The sequence below is a fragment of the Microcaecilia unicolor genome, chromosome 9, assembly GCF_901765095.1.
Source record: "Microcaecilia unicolor chromosome 9, aMicUni1.1, whole genome shotgun sequence".
Lineage (NCBI taxonomy): Eukaryota > Metazoa > Chordata > Amphibia > Gymnophiona > Siphonopidae > Microcaecilia > Microcaecilia unicolor.
The window spans coordinates 194,913,923-194,928,817 of record NC_044039.1 but is presented as its reverse complement, the minus strand read 5'-3'; the positions used below and the strand labels follow the sequence as shown (position 1 = coordinate 194,928,817).

General features: G+C 41.2%; 1 protein-coding gene across 2 annotated transcripts in view; it reads left to right on the top strand.

The window, feature by feature from the left end:
- The window catches only part of WDR25 (WD repeat domain 25), a 209,934-nt gene extending 205,616 nt beyond the window's left edge, over nucleotides 1-4,318 (top strand). For both annotated transcript variants that reach the window (XM_030215303.1, XM_030215304.1), the window contains 2 exons: nucleotides 2,523-2,663; nucleotides 3,629-4,318. In XM_030215303.1, the coding sequence (XP_030071163.1) occupies nucleotides 2,523-2,663; nucleotides 3,629-3,850 (363 nt within the window). In that variant the 3' untranslated portion in view covers nucleotides 3,851-4,318. The remainder of the gene's footprint in view (nucleotides 1-2,522; nucleotides 2,664-3,628) is intronic.
- Nucleotides 4,319-14,895: the final 10,577 nt, after the last annotated feature.

The window sequence follows — 14,895 nt, the reverse complement described above, 5'->3', positions numbered from 1 at the left end:
CTGTCTGAAGCGGTGTCTGTACTTGGTGGACTTGAGTGTTGCCGGCCGAACAGGAGGTAAAACCTTTTAAACAGCAGCTGCCACATATGAAGGGCTGGGGCACTCGCACATGTCCTCCTTGCACTCGGAGGCCACAGAGGCAGGAGGTGCTGGGCAGTGGAAATCGAAGAAGGGGGATCCTGAGACGAGGGGGGGTCCTGAGACGAGAGAGAGGGGGGAGGAGGTGGAGGTCCTGAGATGAGAGGGGGTAGGGGTTGGGGGTCCTCAGATGAGAGAGGGTGGGGGGTCCTGGGGAGAGGAGGAGGGGGAGGAGGGGGTGATGAGGAGGGGGGAAGGGGGTCTGAGGAGAGGGTTGGGAGGGGGGTTGGAGGAGGGGATCGGATGAGGAGGGGAAGGGGGGAGGAGGCAGGGGGAGGAGGAGTGGAAAGGGGGCCCTGAAACCTTGCTAGCGCCTGTTTCCTTTCTGTTGGAAACGGGCCTTTTTTTACTAGTAAACACATAAAGCCCGTTTAACTTAAGACAAATGTTAATCTTGTTTTTCTATATAAATTGTAACCTAGTTCTGTACAAACTGTTATTCAATTTACTTGTTCTATATAAACTGTTAACCAATTTGCCCCCGACTCTTGTAAGCCATATTGAACCTACCAGTAGGTGGGAAAACGTGGGATTAAAAAAAAAAATCATCACCCCCAATCATTTTGAAAAGTTGGCTCCTATGATTTAGGGCCAAAGTTACTAAGCTGCAGTAAAATATGGTATTTTACCAAAGTTAATTTTGCACCCCAAAAAAGTTATTCAAAGTTGTTAAATCGCAAGAGGATTGTGAAAAATGACGGGAGGACCTTACAAAATTGGGAATCCAAATGGCAGATGATGTTTAATGTAAGCAAGTGCAAAGTGATGCATATAGTTACGTAATGCAAGGTTCCACACTAGGAGTCACCGATCAAGAAAGGGATCTAGGCATCATCGCTGATGATAGTTGAAAACCTCTGCTCAGTGTGCGGTGGCGGCTAAGAAAGCAAATAGAATGTTAGGTATTATTAAGAAAGGAGTGGAAAACAAAAATGAGGACGTTATAATGCCTTTGTATCGCACCTCTAATATTGTGTGCAATAATGGTCACTGCATCTAAAAAAATATATAGCGGAATTAGAAAAGGTACAGAGAAGGGTGACGATAATGATAAAGGGGGTGAGACGACTTCTCTGTGAGGAAAGGCCAAAGCGGATAGGGCACTTCAGCTTGGAGAAAAGATGGCTGAGGGGAGATATGATAGAGGTCTGTAAAACAATGAGTGGAGTGGAACGGGTAGACGTGACTTGCTTGTTTACTGTTTGCAAGAATACTAGGTCTAGTGGGCAGGTAATAAAGCTACAAACTAGTAAATGTAAAATGAATCAGAGAAAATATTCACTGAACGTGTAATTAAACTTTGGAATTTGTTGCCAGAGAGTATAGTAAAAGCAGTTTTCTTTTAGGAAGCTATAAAACCTTTTTTAAACCCCGCGAAGCTAAGTCTATAAACTATTGTTAAAATAGACTTGGGGAAAATCTACTGCTTATTTGTAGGATAAGCAGCATAAAATGTATTCTACTGTTTGGGGATATTTCCAGATGCTTGTAACTTGGATTGGCCACTGTTGGAAACAGGATGCTGGGCTTGATGGACCTTTGGTCTGTCCCAGTATGGCAATACTTATGTTTTTATGTTCTTACGTTCATTTATAGGATAGGCATCTACCAGGTGCACAGCTACAGAATTGCCCTCAATATGTGTATTTTTACCAAAATATAGAATGAGAAATTTTATAAAAAGCCATGTTTATGCATAAATCTCAGTTTTATGCATGTAATTCACTTTTAAAATGACTTCTTAATGGTTGTGATTTGTGCAATTTCCCTTCTAGCAGCACAATCCTTTTAAATTGAACTGTGTAGAGGACAGTCTTTGGATGTGCATAGTTTCTCTGAAGGCAAGGCGGATCACTAAGTCACACGTTTCTAGAGATTTGTAGGAAAAAAAACAAAGGTTCTTTTTGACAATGCAATGTCTGTTTCAGCATTGAATTTCTGGGTATAAAGGAGTGGCGAGAACATAGCCAGTTAAGTGTGATAATCAGCACAACCCGCTATGATGAACCACATAAAGATCGGACTGACTTTTATGCGCTCCTATTTATGTGGTTACCTTGGCCAGTTAAGTGCTGAATATCAGCACTTAACTGGCCAAGTACCGACTCTGCCCCTAGAATGCCCCCAAAATAGCCAGTTTCAGTGTGGATCTCAGTGTTTACTTCTCCTTTGGGAGATACATCATTGCCGCTGGGATTTTATTGTCCTGTTTCTTTGAACACTGTGACTTTGGACTCCTGAGGCAGGCACTGGTGCGCCGAAACACGGCCCGTGTCGGGTCTTTCTCAGAATAAAAGGACTCAGTTTATTCCTGAGGACCCAGCTGTGCTTTTTTTTCTCTCATTATTTGTTATAAACGTGAACGTGCTTTTTTTGTTTTTCAGGAGCGCTACACGTGTCCGTGTCTAACTCTACACCCCAAAGACTCCACATTTGTTGCTCAGACAAATGGAAACTACATGGCATTGTTCTCAACCCAACGGCCTTATAAAATTAACAAAAACAAAAGATATGAAGAACACAAGGTACTGATTGTTGAAGGTCCACTTTTCTTTTAACGTGGCGTGGGATGATATTGATTTAAAGATGATGAAAGGAAAACTAGAGGTATGCAGTTGGGCTTTTAATAAAAGTTGATTACTATAATTAGCGTGGTTACAGAGGTCAGACTAAGGGACTGTAATAGAGCTTCTTGTGACTTACATATCCAACGAGATCGCTGTTTTTATTATTTAAGATGTAATGAGATTGCCATTTGATAGTATAATTCATTTTCATGCACATGGCAGTTTTCATATTGCCAAACTATCCTCAAAGTTCTTGAGTAGCTTTTACTCATGATGTTTGCATCACTTTTGAAAATGAAAGTATTTTCGTATTTTCGCTTTGACAGTTTCCTAAGGATAAGACAGACAAATACATTTGTGCCTCCTTTCCATTGGTAAAGCACATTTTATCCATGGAACTGGCTTTGAAAATCCCCCTTTTTAGGTGCTGATCTTACTAAACAAATATCACACACATTTTTCCCTGTTCTGGTAATTGCAAATTTTCAAAACAAAAAAATACCTTCTGTTTTGAAAATTACCCCAAGGAATGTATTCACTTAGGTTTACATCTGTTCTTTTTGGGATGATTTTATGCATTTACTTGCATATTTTCAAAAGTATGCACGTAATTGCAAAACCTTTGTCCAAACTCTGGAAGTACCTCTGCTCAGTCCAAATAGACGTAAATGTGTAATAGCTGTATGCATTCAGCTTTATACACTTATCAGATATATGGTTTTCTAACTACCCGTTTCCAGTGTTTAAGTACAGAAACAGCTTTCAAAGTTATCCTCCCCATGTCAAATAAGCAACAATTTTTCAAGAAATAAGAGGCACTCAGAAATTGCAGGATGTAAAGAGTTAGGGAGCCAATCAGGCAGGTTTTTTCTTTGAAACAGATTTTATCCTCTTTGTTTTTCCTTGTTTTTGACCAACCCCAGGTGGAAGGCTTTGCAGTGGGCTGTGAATTTTCTCCTGACGGAACCCTTCTAGCCACCGGAAGCTCTGAGGGCAGAGTGTTTCTGTACAATTATAACACGTCCAGAGTCGTGCGTAACTTTCCTGCTCACAACCAAGCCTGTGTTAGTGTAACCTTCCACCCTGTACTTCCATCGCTTTTTGCCACATCTGACTGGGGCGGAGAAATCAAAATATGGCAGTAGTGGGAAATTACATTATCGACTTGGTGATTGCATGACTGGAGAAGCTGTCCTTCCTCCATTTGATGTTGTATCTGCTTCGTGATGGACATCCGTTACATCTTGCTGTGAATAAACATGACAACAGCATTATATATCTGAACCTCACAGCACAATAATAATACTGAGCCACATTGTTCCATTTGCAGGAACTCAGCACCACTCACCATGCGATCTGCCCTCCATGAAGAGCTTTTGATTGTCGAGTTGTCATCAATTATTAATTTCAAAGAGAGGAGGAGATTTTGTCTACATTGTAATATAAAGAATGGTAATTCTATTTTATCTACAGTGTATAAATAAACCAAGATGAGTGTACAATAAATTTAGTATTTAGTGCGAATGCATTGTTCATATATGAAATCTGAAACGGTCACTTAGGGGTCCTTTTACTAAGGTGCTCTAATGATTAGCGTGCGCTAAATGATAAGATGCCCATTATATTCCTATGGGTATCTTATCATTTAGCGTGTGCTAATCGTTAGTGCAGACTAAATCTGTTAGCGCACCTTAGTAAAAGGACCCCTTAGACAAAAGTTGTAGAATCACAGGCTTCTGTAAAATAGTTGTGTCAATAATTTAGGGGGAAGTTCTATAAAGGCTGCTCAAAATTAGCTGTCGGATTCTATATAGCGTGCCTAGCATTCCGCACTGAAATCTAAGCGTATTCCATAATGACATGCATATCTTAATTGGCTTCAAGAGCTAATCATCATTGATAACAGCACCTAACAGGCATTAATGAGCACTAATTGTCATTAATTAGAATTTACACGCATAACTTGATAAGCATATTCTGTAATGAACTGCGCCTAAATTCTAATGTGTACAGTTCAAAAGGGGCATGGTTATGGGCAGGGAAATGGGCGTTTTTCCAAAAATGTACGCGTGTACAGAATATGGCTCAGTGTGGGTAAACCTATGCCCAGGGATTTATGCCACATTTTCGTTGTGTAAATGGAGGCGCACGTAGTTTTAGGCGTTGGGATATCAGCTAAGTGTATTCTATATACCATGCCTAAATCTAGGTGCTGCATATAGAATACGCTTAGCGAGAAATATTTACCGCATGGATTTTTTTAGGCACCTTATATTGAATCTGGCCCTAGGCGCCCAAAATCTGTGCGCTAAGATGACGTTCTTTGAGTCATCTGGGCACCCATTGAATAGAGCCTAAGTTGGACGTCAGCATTTAGCACTAGTACGTACACCATGTAGAAGGCAGGTGTAAATGTAGTTGCCTAAATGTTGGCACCTAGTCGCACAACTTACAGTATTCTATAAGTTTGGCAACTAAGTGCCCCACCCAAAATGCACACCCTCTTTGCAGTTAAGCACTAAATTATAGAATAGTGCCTCAGAGTAGTTAGGCGCCTAACTGCCTTTTGAGCACCTAACTTGTGGCGCACTATGGGGCTCGTTTTCGAATCAGAAAAACATCCAAAAAGTGGCACAAAGCAGCAGATGGACCATTTTTGCCAAAACGTCCAAATCGCTATTTTCCAAAACCATTTTAAGATGTTTTTCTATGCAGTTTTTTTTACAGTGCGTTCAAATCACAAGGGAGTGTGTCGGAGGCGGGACTTGAGGGTTCCCAAAACTTGGACTTTTTATGCTATAATAGAACAAAGCAAAAAAATCCGGGGCTAAAAGTTAGATGTTTTGCTCTAGATCTGTTTCAATCATGACTAAGTCATAAAACGTTGCCCTAAATGACCAGATGACCACTGGAAGGATTAAGGCATGACTCTCCTTTACTCCCCCAGTGGTTTGCCACTTGATTTTTGGACGTTTCCAGCAAAATGTCCAAAATCGGATTTAGACGTCATATCGAAAATGCCGCTCAGCATAGAATTAGGGGGTTCATGACTTTCCCATACCAATCTTTGTCTTTTCCCTTTTGATATTTAAAAACTGAGGTTTTCGGGGCTCTGGTAAATTGTAAGTGGGATAGGTTTGGAAGTTGTTATTATTGATGGATTCCCACATCAGTTGACTGCCTGATTTGCTGTATATCAATAAAACATTATTCCAAATGTTTGTTTGGAATAGAAATTTTGGGGCCCTTTTACTAAGCTGTGTTAAGTAGTAATTCGCACTTAATGTGTGAAGGAGTGGAGGAGTAGCCTAGTGGTTAGTGCAGCGGACTTTGATCCTGGGGAACTGAGTTCAATTCCCACTGCAGCTCCTTGTGACTCTGGGCAAGTCACTTAACCCTCCATTGCCTCTGGTACAAAAATAAGTACCTAAATATATGTAAACCGCTTTGAATGTAGTTGCAAAAACCTCAGAAAGGCAGTATATCAAGTCCCAATTCCCTTTCCCTTTAATGCAGGAAAAAGTGGTCTAGTGCAGGATGCACTAAAGTGTTGTGTGTAACTGTTTTTCCACGTGTGTGTACTAAGCAGAGCAGTATTATTTTTAAAAACTTTTTTTGAGGGGGCTTGTCAGGGGTAGATCATGGAAACACTGGTGCACTGACTTTACTGCTGCACTAACTGATTAGCACGTCCGTAACACGGGAGCCCTTAGCATTTCCTAAGTAGGAGGCAGTAAGCTCTCCCATGTTAATTTAACATTAACACACGGCCAGAAATTCAACAAATAAAAAAATGCCTCTTTTACGGCCGTGCTCGAAATGGGCTTAGCACACTGGAAAGACCTACGTTGGGACGGGCTAAGCCCATTTAGTAGCTCAGCTCAGTAAGGGCCTCTTTGTAGACAAGAGAATGTGAAAAATGTACAAGGATGCAAATAGTTTACAAGCCGGTGTAGATCTTCCATAATGCATATGTTTTCAACTAACCTGCAAGGAAGCATCCCCAGAGGTATATATATATAGATCAGGGCAGGAAAATAAGGTGCATAGATTTGACTTTTAAATCTGTGCTTGTTCTTTTTAATTTCACCCACACAAAAAGCAGTTGAAAAATCCAAAGATATGTATAATTAGCTTTCTAAAGGAAAACAGATGTGTACTTTTCCTAAAATAAAAAAAAGCACAAGGTACCTTTTCTCTTTGTAGTTAGGCAGGGAGTTAGAAAATTCTCCCCTGAAATATTTAGCTCTAAAAGACTTCACTGTTGTATCATTTTGTAAAATGTATAAGTGCATCACCTTGGTAAATAAATAATGGGTTTTTGCAAAGCAGGTCTGAGTATTTTCTCCAGGTCTTCTAGTAGCAGCAGTTTTTCATTATAACAGTTTAAGTGAAAGTAAACTAGATGTCTGTTTGGACACAAGTAAATTACTGAGGCAGAAAATTCTATTTTTATTACTTTTGGTTTGTTGTTATTTTTATCTTTCTTGTACTCGGATATATGGCAGTGCAGACACCATGTTCTCACATTTATTCTATGCTTGACTAGAAATCAATTAAAATCAATTAGCACATCTGTCACCCGACATGTAGCAAGTTTTTTTTAAATCATCTTTACTTTTACCCAGAAATTGCAAGACTGTCTGTTAACCCTTTGTGTCTTAAGTAAGAAGAGTATATTGCATGTCACTCAGTTTTGGAAGGTGCCAGTTGTGCGTCTGCACGAAGATTTTGAATTCTGCACACATAGGGCTGGATTCTATAAATAGCACCTAAAAAAAAATCTGTGCGGAAAATATTTCTGCCTAAACGTATTCTATAAGTGGCACTTAGATTTAGGCATCCAAATCTCAAGGGAGCGTGTTAGGGATGGGATTTGGCCATTCCTAACACTTGGATATTTTTTTTGCCATAATGGAACAAAACAAACATCCACGGCTACAATGTAGACATTTTGGTCTAGACCTCTTTTTATCATGACTAATGGGCTCATTTTTGAAAGAGATGGACGTCCAAAAAGTGACATAAATCGGCATTTGGACATCCATCTCACAGAAACGTCCAAATCGGTATAATCGAAACCGCATTTTGGACGTTTTTCTCCGTCGGAAGGACATCCAGATCTCAGGGGGGCATATCGGAGGCGTGTTTGAGGTGGAACTTCGGCATTCCTAAGACTTGGACGTCTTTGAGCCATAATAGAACAAAGCAAAAACGTCCATCACTAAAACTTCGACGTTTTGAGCTGGACCTGTTTTTATTACGAATAAGCCACAAAAAGGTGCCCCAAATGACCACATGACCATCTGGAGGGAATCAGGGATGACCTCCCCTTACTCCCCCAGTGGTCACTAACCCCCTCCCACCCCAAAAAAAGTGTGTTGAAGAACATTACTTGCCAGCCTCAGATGTCATATTCAGGTCCATATAGTTTTGTAAAATTGCATAGCTTCACGTAGAAGAGGTTTGTCCTGCATATGGAGGTTGTGAAATCACTGCTTGCATGTGGACTTGCAGGGTTCATGCTGCTTATTTTTTTTCCCACATGTATATTTGTAAAATGGCTACTCCCTTTGTATGTGTCAGTAAATACATGTGCACTCCTGCTTGTCCTTAAAAGTATTTTACAAAAGGGTCTGGGCTTGGCCGAGCTTTTTGTGAAATACCACCGGAATTGTGAATGTCCCTGACTGGACATTTGAATTTCAATCTCAACATCCTGTTCAAAGTGGGCCTCCACATATAGAATTGCTTTAATTAAAACATTTGAAATCATGATATTATTTCCATTATACTTGATGTGGTCCATAACACACAAATTTGAATTCACCTTGAAAGAAAAGTTGCACAAAAGCTTTTGTGTGCACAGCCAATCAAATATTAGCGGGAACACTGGTTGTGATGACTCATTTTTCTTCACAGGAGCCAACAGCAGCAAAGGCGGTCTAAAGTGGAGGAAACACCCAAGGATGTTCGAAAGTGCCTTTATTGGTGAAATGGCCCAATAAATTCACTTTTGAACATCCTTGGTGGTTCCCTCTTCTTTAGTCCACCTTTGCTGCGGTTGATTCCTGCGCTGATTTCTGCAAAGGACCTACTTCTGTTCTTTGTAGTCATTTTTCTTAACAGCAGTCCACTTTCTGTCTGCAGTTTAAATAACATTTGTTTGCATTAGCTTCGGAGCAGCACCAGTCAGACCCTGAGGAATTGTTTTTTCCGCTTTGAGTCGATGTTGTTTGCCAAGGAGTCTTGCAGTGAATGTCGTTGAAGAGTGATATGGTAACTAGCAGTATAACCAGAGACATGTTCATCAAACATGTTGGAGAAACTGTTTTCTTTGTGTATGGAGATAATTAATAAAAGGATGCTTGATATTGCCATTCTGCTCCCCACCAATATGTAGTGCTGCCCAAAGGTTTCTGCAGATGGTCATGGCAGATAAACGGCCTGGCACAGATTTTTGTCAGTCTGTAGCAGATGGCACTATGGATCTAAGAATGAAACAAGCCAGGGATATTATTCAGAGGGAGGAGTGTAGCTAATGTTCTAGACTAATCACATAATTTTTCCAATGTACATTGAAAAATATCTCTCTGTATAGATATGTCATAGATACAGTATTACAGGTTCTTCCTTGGAAAAACGGGCATTTTTTCACTGCATGTCTTATCATTTTTGCTTTGTACTTTATATTATGTGCTGTTCTTTAATCTGAGTGACTGTACAGATTGCACATTTTTTTTGTTACATTTGTAACCTGCGCTTTCCCACTCGTGGCAGGCTCAATGCGGCTTACATGGGGCAATGGAGGGTTAAGTGACTTGCCCAGAGTCACAAGGAGCTGCCTGTGCCTGAAGTGGGAATTGAACTCAGTTCCTCAGTTTCCCCAGGACCAAAGTCCACCACCCTAACCACTAGGCCACTCCTCCACTGTTGCTACTATTTGAGATTCTACATGGAATGTTGCTATTCCACTAGAAGTCGGCCCTTGCAGATCACCAATGTGGCCGCGCAGGCTTCTGCTTCTGTGAGTCTGACATCCTGCACGTATGTGCAGGACGTCAGACTCACAGAAACAGAAGCCTGCACAGCTTTCTACATGGAATGTTGCTAGTGGAATAGCAACATTCCATGTAGAATCTCCAATAGTATCTATTTTATTTTTGTTACATTTGTACCCTGCGCTTTCCCACTCATGGCAGGCTCAATGCGGCTTACATAGGGCAATGGAGGGTTAAGTGACTTGCCCAGAGTCACAAGGAGCTGCCTGTGCCTGAAGTGGGAATCGAACTCAGTTCCTCAGTTTCCCCAGGACCAAAGTCCACCACCCTAACCCCATTCAATGGATATTTGTGTCTAAGGGGGGTGAGAAGGAGGTAACCCATTGCATTTGAGACTCTATTATTCGCCAAACAGCTAATGGCAAACTTCTATCCATGTTTTATAGACGCCTGATTTTGACCAAGTACAATGATTCAACCCCCAGGTACCTAATTTGAAATTGAAACCTAGATCAAGGGCTGCAGTTAACTGAAGACGATTGGGGATGTATCTGCGGAAAAAGCGCAGAAATTCTCAGTTTGTAGCAAAAGAACATAATTGTTTATTAGGCTCCTTTGTCGTACAAATAGGTGACCTGAGAACTTTACAACATTCTGCCTTACAGTGACTTCCTGGTGATGGAAGGGATGCAGCAGTTGTAATGCTGCTAGATTTTCCATAGCACTTACTTGGAAAGAATCTTGAATATTAAATGGCTGGTGGTCTTTATCATAAAGTGTACAGGGACAGAGTTAAAGATTTCAATATGTATTCTTTGGAAGAAAGGCGGGAGAAGGGTGGCATGACAGAGATGGTAACTACTTTTGTGGCATAAATGCACAGGCGGCGAGCCTCTTTCAGTTGAAAGGAAGCTCTGGAATGAGTGGGCATAGGATGAAGGTGAAAGGGGATAGACTCAGAAGTAACCTGAGGAAATACCTCTTCACGGAAAGGGTGGTGAATTCACGGAATGGCCTCCCAATGGAGATGGTGGAGATGAAAACTGTATCTGAATTCAAGAAAGCTTTGGGACAGGTTCATAGGATCTCTAGGGGAGAGGAAGGGATGGTAGGTTGCATGGGTGGACAGACTGGATAGGCCTTATGGTCTTTATCTGCTTTCATTTTCGATATTTCTGTTAGTCGTCGTAAGATACATTTAGAGGACATGGTTTCTATAGAGAGAATTATTTATGCCTTAAAGGGCAAATTTGTCAGAGCTGTTTCAAGTGGAAGGAACTTTCTTAGGTGTGAGTCTCTCAGAACAAATGTCTCTGTGAGTTGTGGATTGCAAATGCAAGTTCATATGCTATTGACTTTTCTGTTGTGTGTTCTGCTAAGGATGTAATCCTTTTTTTTGCGAGAAGAAACAACAAAGAGAGTCCAAAATCTCCCGCAAAAAAACAAAGAAACAACAAAAATGAGCGGAAGATATCCAGAAGGACCAGACTGAAGCCACAAATATTGAAACCAAGATGATTTATTACGACCCAACACGGTCCGTGTTTCGGCCAACAAGGCCTTCCTCAGGGGTCTTCAGACTGGTTTGTGCTAGTATTCCTCCAAAAAGGATCTCACATAGAGTGAGATGATCGCTGATGCTATCGAAACGGGCTTATAAGTGCTATCTACATAGACTTGCTGATTTGCTGAAATCTATCTATAGAATTCCCCCACTGCAAGACACTCCCCAGATCTACCCTTTGCAGTTGTGTGTTATAGCATTTAGACACCATTGGGGGAATTCTATAGATAGCACCAGTGGCGTAGCCAGACCTTGACGTGAGAGGGGTCCACATCCAAAAGTGTGTGTGTGGGGGGGGGGGGGGGTACGTTTTGACCCGTCGTTCCCTCCATCGCCACCTCACATATCTTAGCTAGTAGGGTCCTCAACCCCTGCCTTTTGAAGCATTTGTCCAGCGCTGGTCTCCGCCGCATTGCCTGCACTAAAACGAGCATGCACGTGACATGAGGGAAAGAGCAGGACAGGCAATGCAGCGGAGAGACGGAGACCAGCACTGGACAAATGCTTCAGCTGGTGGGGGTTGGGAACCCCTGCCAGCCAAACCATGGGTCCCGGAGCCAATTTGGGAGGTCCCTGGCCCCCGTGGCCCCGCGTAGCTATGCCACTGGATAGCACCCAAAGTTAGGCATCAGGAAGATCTGTTTGAAACTAGTATTCTGCAAAGGGCGCTCTGCGTAGGGCCTCCAAACTTTGGGCGCCGCTCTTATGCCTGCTGAAACCTGGTGTAAATGCAGGCACATGACTAATGGCAGTTGGGCGCATAAGTGACCCTGTTCTGTAACATTGTGCCTAATTTCCGGGAACACCCCAAAACTGCCCATGTCCCCTTTTGAGTTGCATGCCATAAACGTTGGGCGCACATTTTACAGCAGATCCACACTTAAACCCCAAAGAAGGCCTGTTAACACCCATTATTGATTGTTAACGGCTCATTGACTAATTAGTTTGCATGTGCATCTAGGATCTGTGCCCAGATTTGTCCCGCCTATATAGATTCTGGGACTATAGGCACCTAACTGCAAATCAGTGCCAATTAACACCAGTAAAAAGCCATTATTGAAACTTCAAGCCAATTAGCATCTAATTTAACTACTAAGTTAGGCCTATAACTGGCACTGTTCTATAATCATGTGCAATTGTATACACTAGTCACGAAATTGTGCACACAAGTTTATAGAATGAGGGGGTGAATGTGTGTGAGATACATTTATATAAACTGCCTCCGTATGCAGAGTTCTTGTGAACTCAATGACTTTATCTTACCCCTGTAACTTTACACCGTCCATATCCCTTTCACTTTATTGTACTTTACTGTTTGTTTCCTAAATGTTGTAAGCCACATTGAGCCTGCCAGTGGTGGGAAAATGTGGGGTATAAATGATATTAAATAAATAAATAAATAAATATATCTGATGAACAATCATTCAAGATATCCTGAAAAACAGGTGCTGGACAGCTTCTCAAGAATGGTGTTAGAGGAAGAAAATAACCACAGCTGATATGTCTTACAATTTTTCTGCAGAAAAACGCACAAAAACAACTTGATACAAGAGTCATTTTTAAAACTGTTGTTTTAGCTTTTATTGTTCAAAATTACAAAAGTTTTCAAAATCCACTGGTCACATCGGTCCAAAAAACAATTTGAAGCTTGCAGTTAAAAAAGGGAAGTGTTTTTAAAAACATGTAATGCATTTGCCTCTGTCGTGCTGCCTTTTACTTTCATACATCACTATGGTATCTTAGGACCCAGTTTCCAAGCTGAAGGATATTCTTTCTTATGTGATGATGAACTCCTTGATCAATGCTGCATGAGATATAAGTGTTGCTCTGCCTCTAGGTTTGCTGTACAGTGAGGACTCGAGCACTTTGTAAATTAAAAAAAAAAGAAAAGAATATCTATCTATATGGGGAAGAGAGCTTCAAATGCAGAAAATGGATTCAGCAGAGTGGATACAGGATTGGGTGCAGCCTAAGCCTAATATACCGAAAGCTATATTCAGGTAGTCAGTTGTTACTGTGCATAAAATTTCATGTTTATTTCACTACGAGGCCCTTTTACAAAGACGTGCTAGCATTTTTAGCATGCGCTAAATGCTATAGACACCCTAGGAATATATAGTAACATAGTAGATGACGGCAGAAAAAGATCTGCACGGTCCACCCAGTCTGCCCAACAAGATAAACTCACATGTGCCATTTTTTGTGTATACCTTACCTTGATTTGTACCTGTCTTTTTCAGGGCACAGACCGTATAAGTCCGCCCAGTACTATCCCCGCCTCCCAACCATCAGCCCCGCCTCCTACCACCGGCTCTGGCACAGACCGTATAAGTCTGCCCAGCACTATCCCCGCCTCCCACCCACCAGCCCCGGCACAGACCGTATAAGTCTGTCCAGCACTAGCCCCGCCTCCCAACCACCGGCTCTGCCACCCATTCTAGGCTAAGCTCCTGAGGATCCCTTCCTTCTGAGGAGGATTCCTTTATGTTTATCCCACGCATGTTTGAATTCCATTACCGTTCTCCTCTCCACCACCTCTCGCAGGAGGGCATTCCAAGCATCCACCACTCTCTCCATGAAAAAATACTTCCTGACATTTTTCTTGAGTCTGCCCCCCTACGGCTGTCTCTAACAGTTAAGCGCACGCTAAGAACGCTAGCGCGCCTTTTTTAGAAAAGGACCCCTTAGTAAAGTGCTGCAAATAAAACCTTATCCTTTCTATAGGTATATTCGAGAATGGGTAATTTTTTATTTGCATTATTGGGAAATGGATGGAATCTGGCATTTGCTTGGTTCTGGTTATAAATTCCTTTTTAAAATATATATTCCTTCATGCAAATTTCCGAGAAACCCACTTTCAAAAAAAAATTGTGCTTTCTAATGGCATCAAGTGCCATAACAGCTGCTTCAATCCTACTAAATGAGCCTCCTCCCTGTCAAACATTCTCAAAGCAATACCGTTTCAAACTTTTAACTGCACTACAGAATACATTTCATGTATAAAGATTGTAATAAATATTTTCAATAAATAAATACATTCTTAAAAACACATTTTAATCGGAAATATCCAAAGTATTCCATTGGTTTCTTTTATTATGTAATGCAAAATACAACACTATTTATAACACTTCATGCATTGTAGACAATATAAATGCAAGCCTATAGAAAATATAAGAGAAGTAACCCTCAATTACTCGTGAGGTAGTATATGAGGGAAACTTGGGAAAGCAAAAACGAGACCAAAGACAAATGTCCTTTAGCATTTTGTGCATTCATTTTGTATCAAGAAATACAGCAGTACAAAACAATCCAGAGCTCGTTTTATTTTAAAAATATACTTTAAGAGGGTCTTTTACTAAGCCCCAGTATCGTTTTTAGGTCGTGATAGAAATTAGCTGGCGGTAAAAGCCGACATGCCCATTGTATTCCTATGGGTGTTTAGGCGTTTACAGCCAACTGATTTATACCACGAGCTAAACCCGCTACCGTTGCTTAGTAAAAGACCCCCTTAATTCTTCAGCCTTCCACTTGTCAGCCACAAATGTGGTTGGATTTATAACACCTTGTTGGTATCTGTTATTTATTTTATTTTTTTACTTTCCTTCAGCTCTTACTCTGAGAGAAG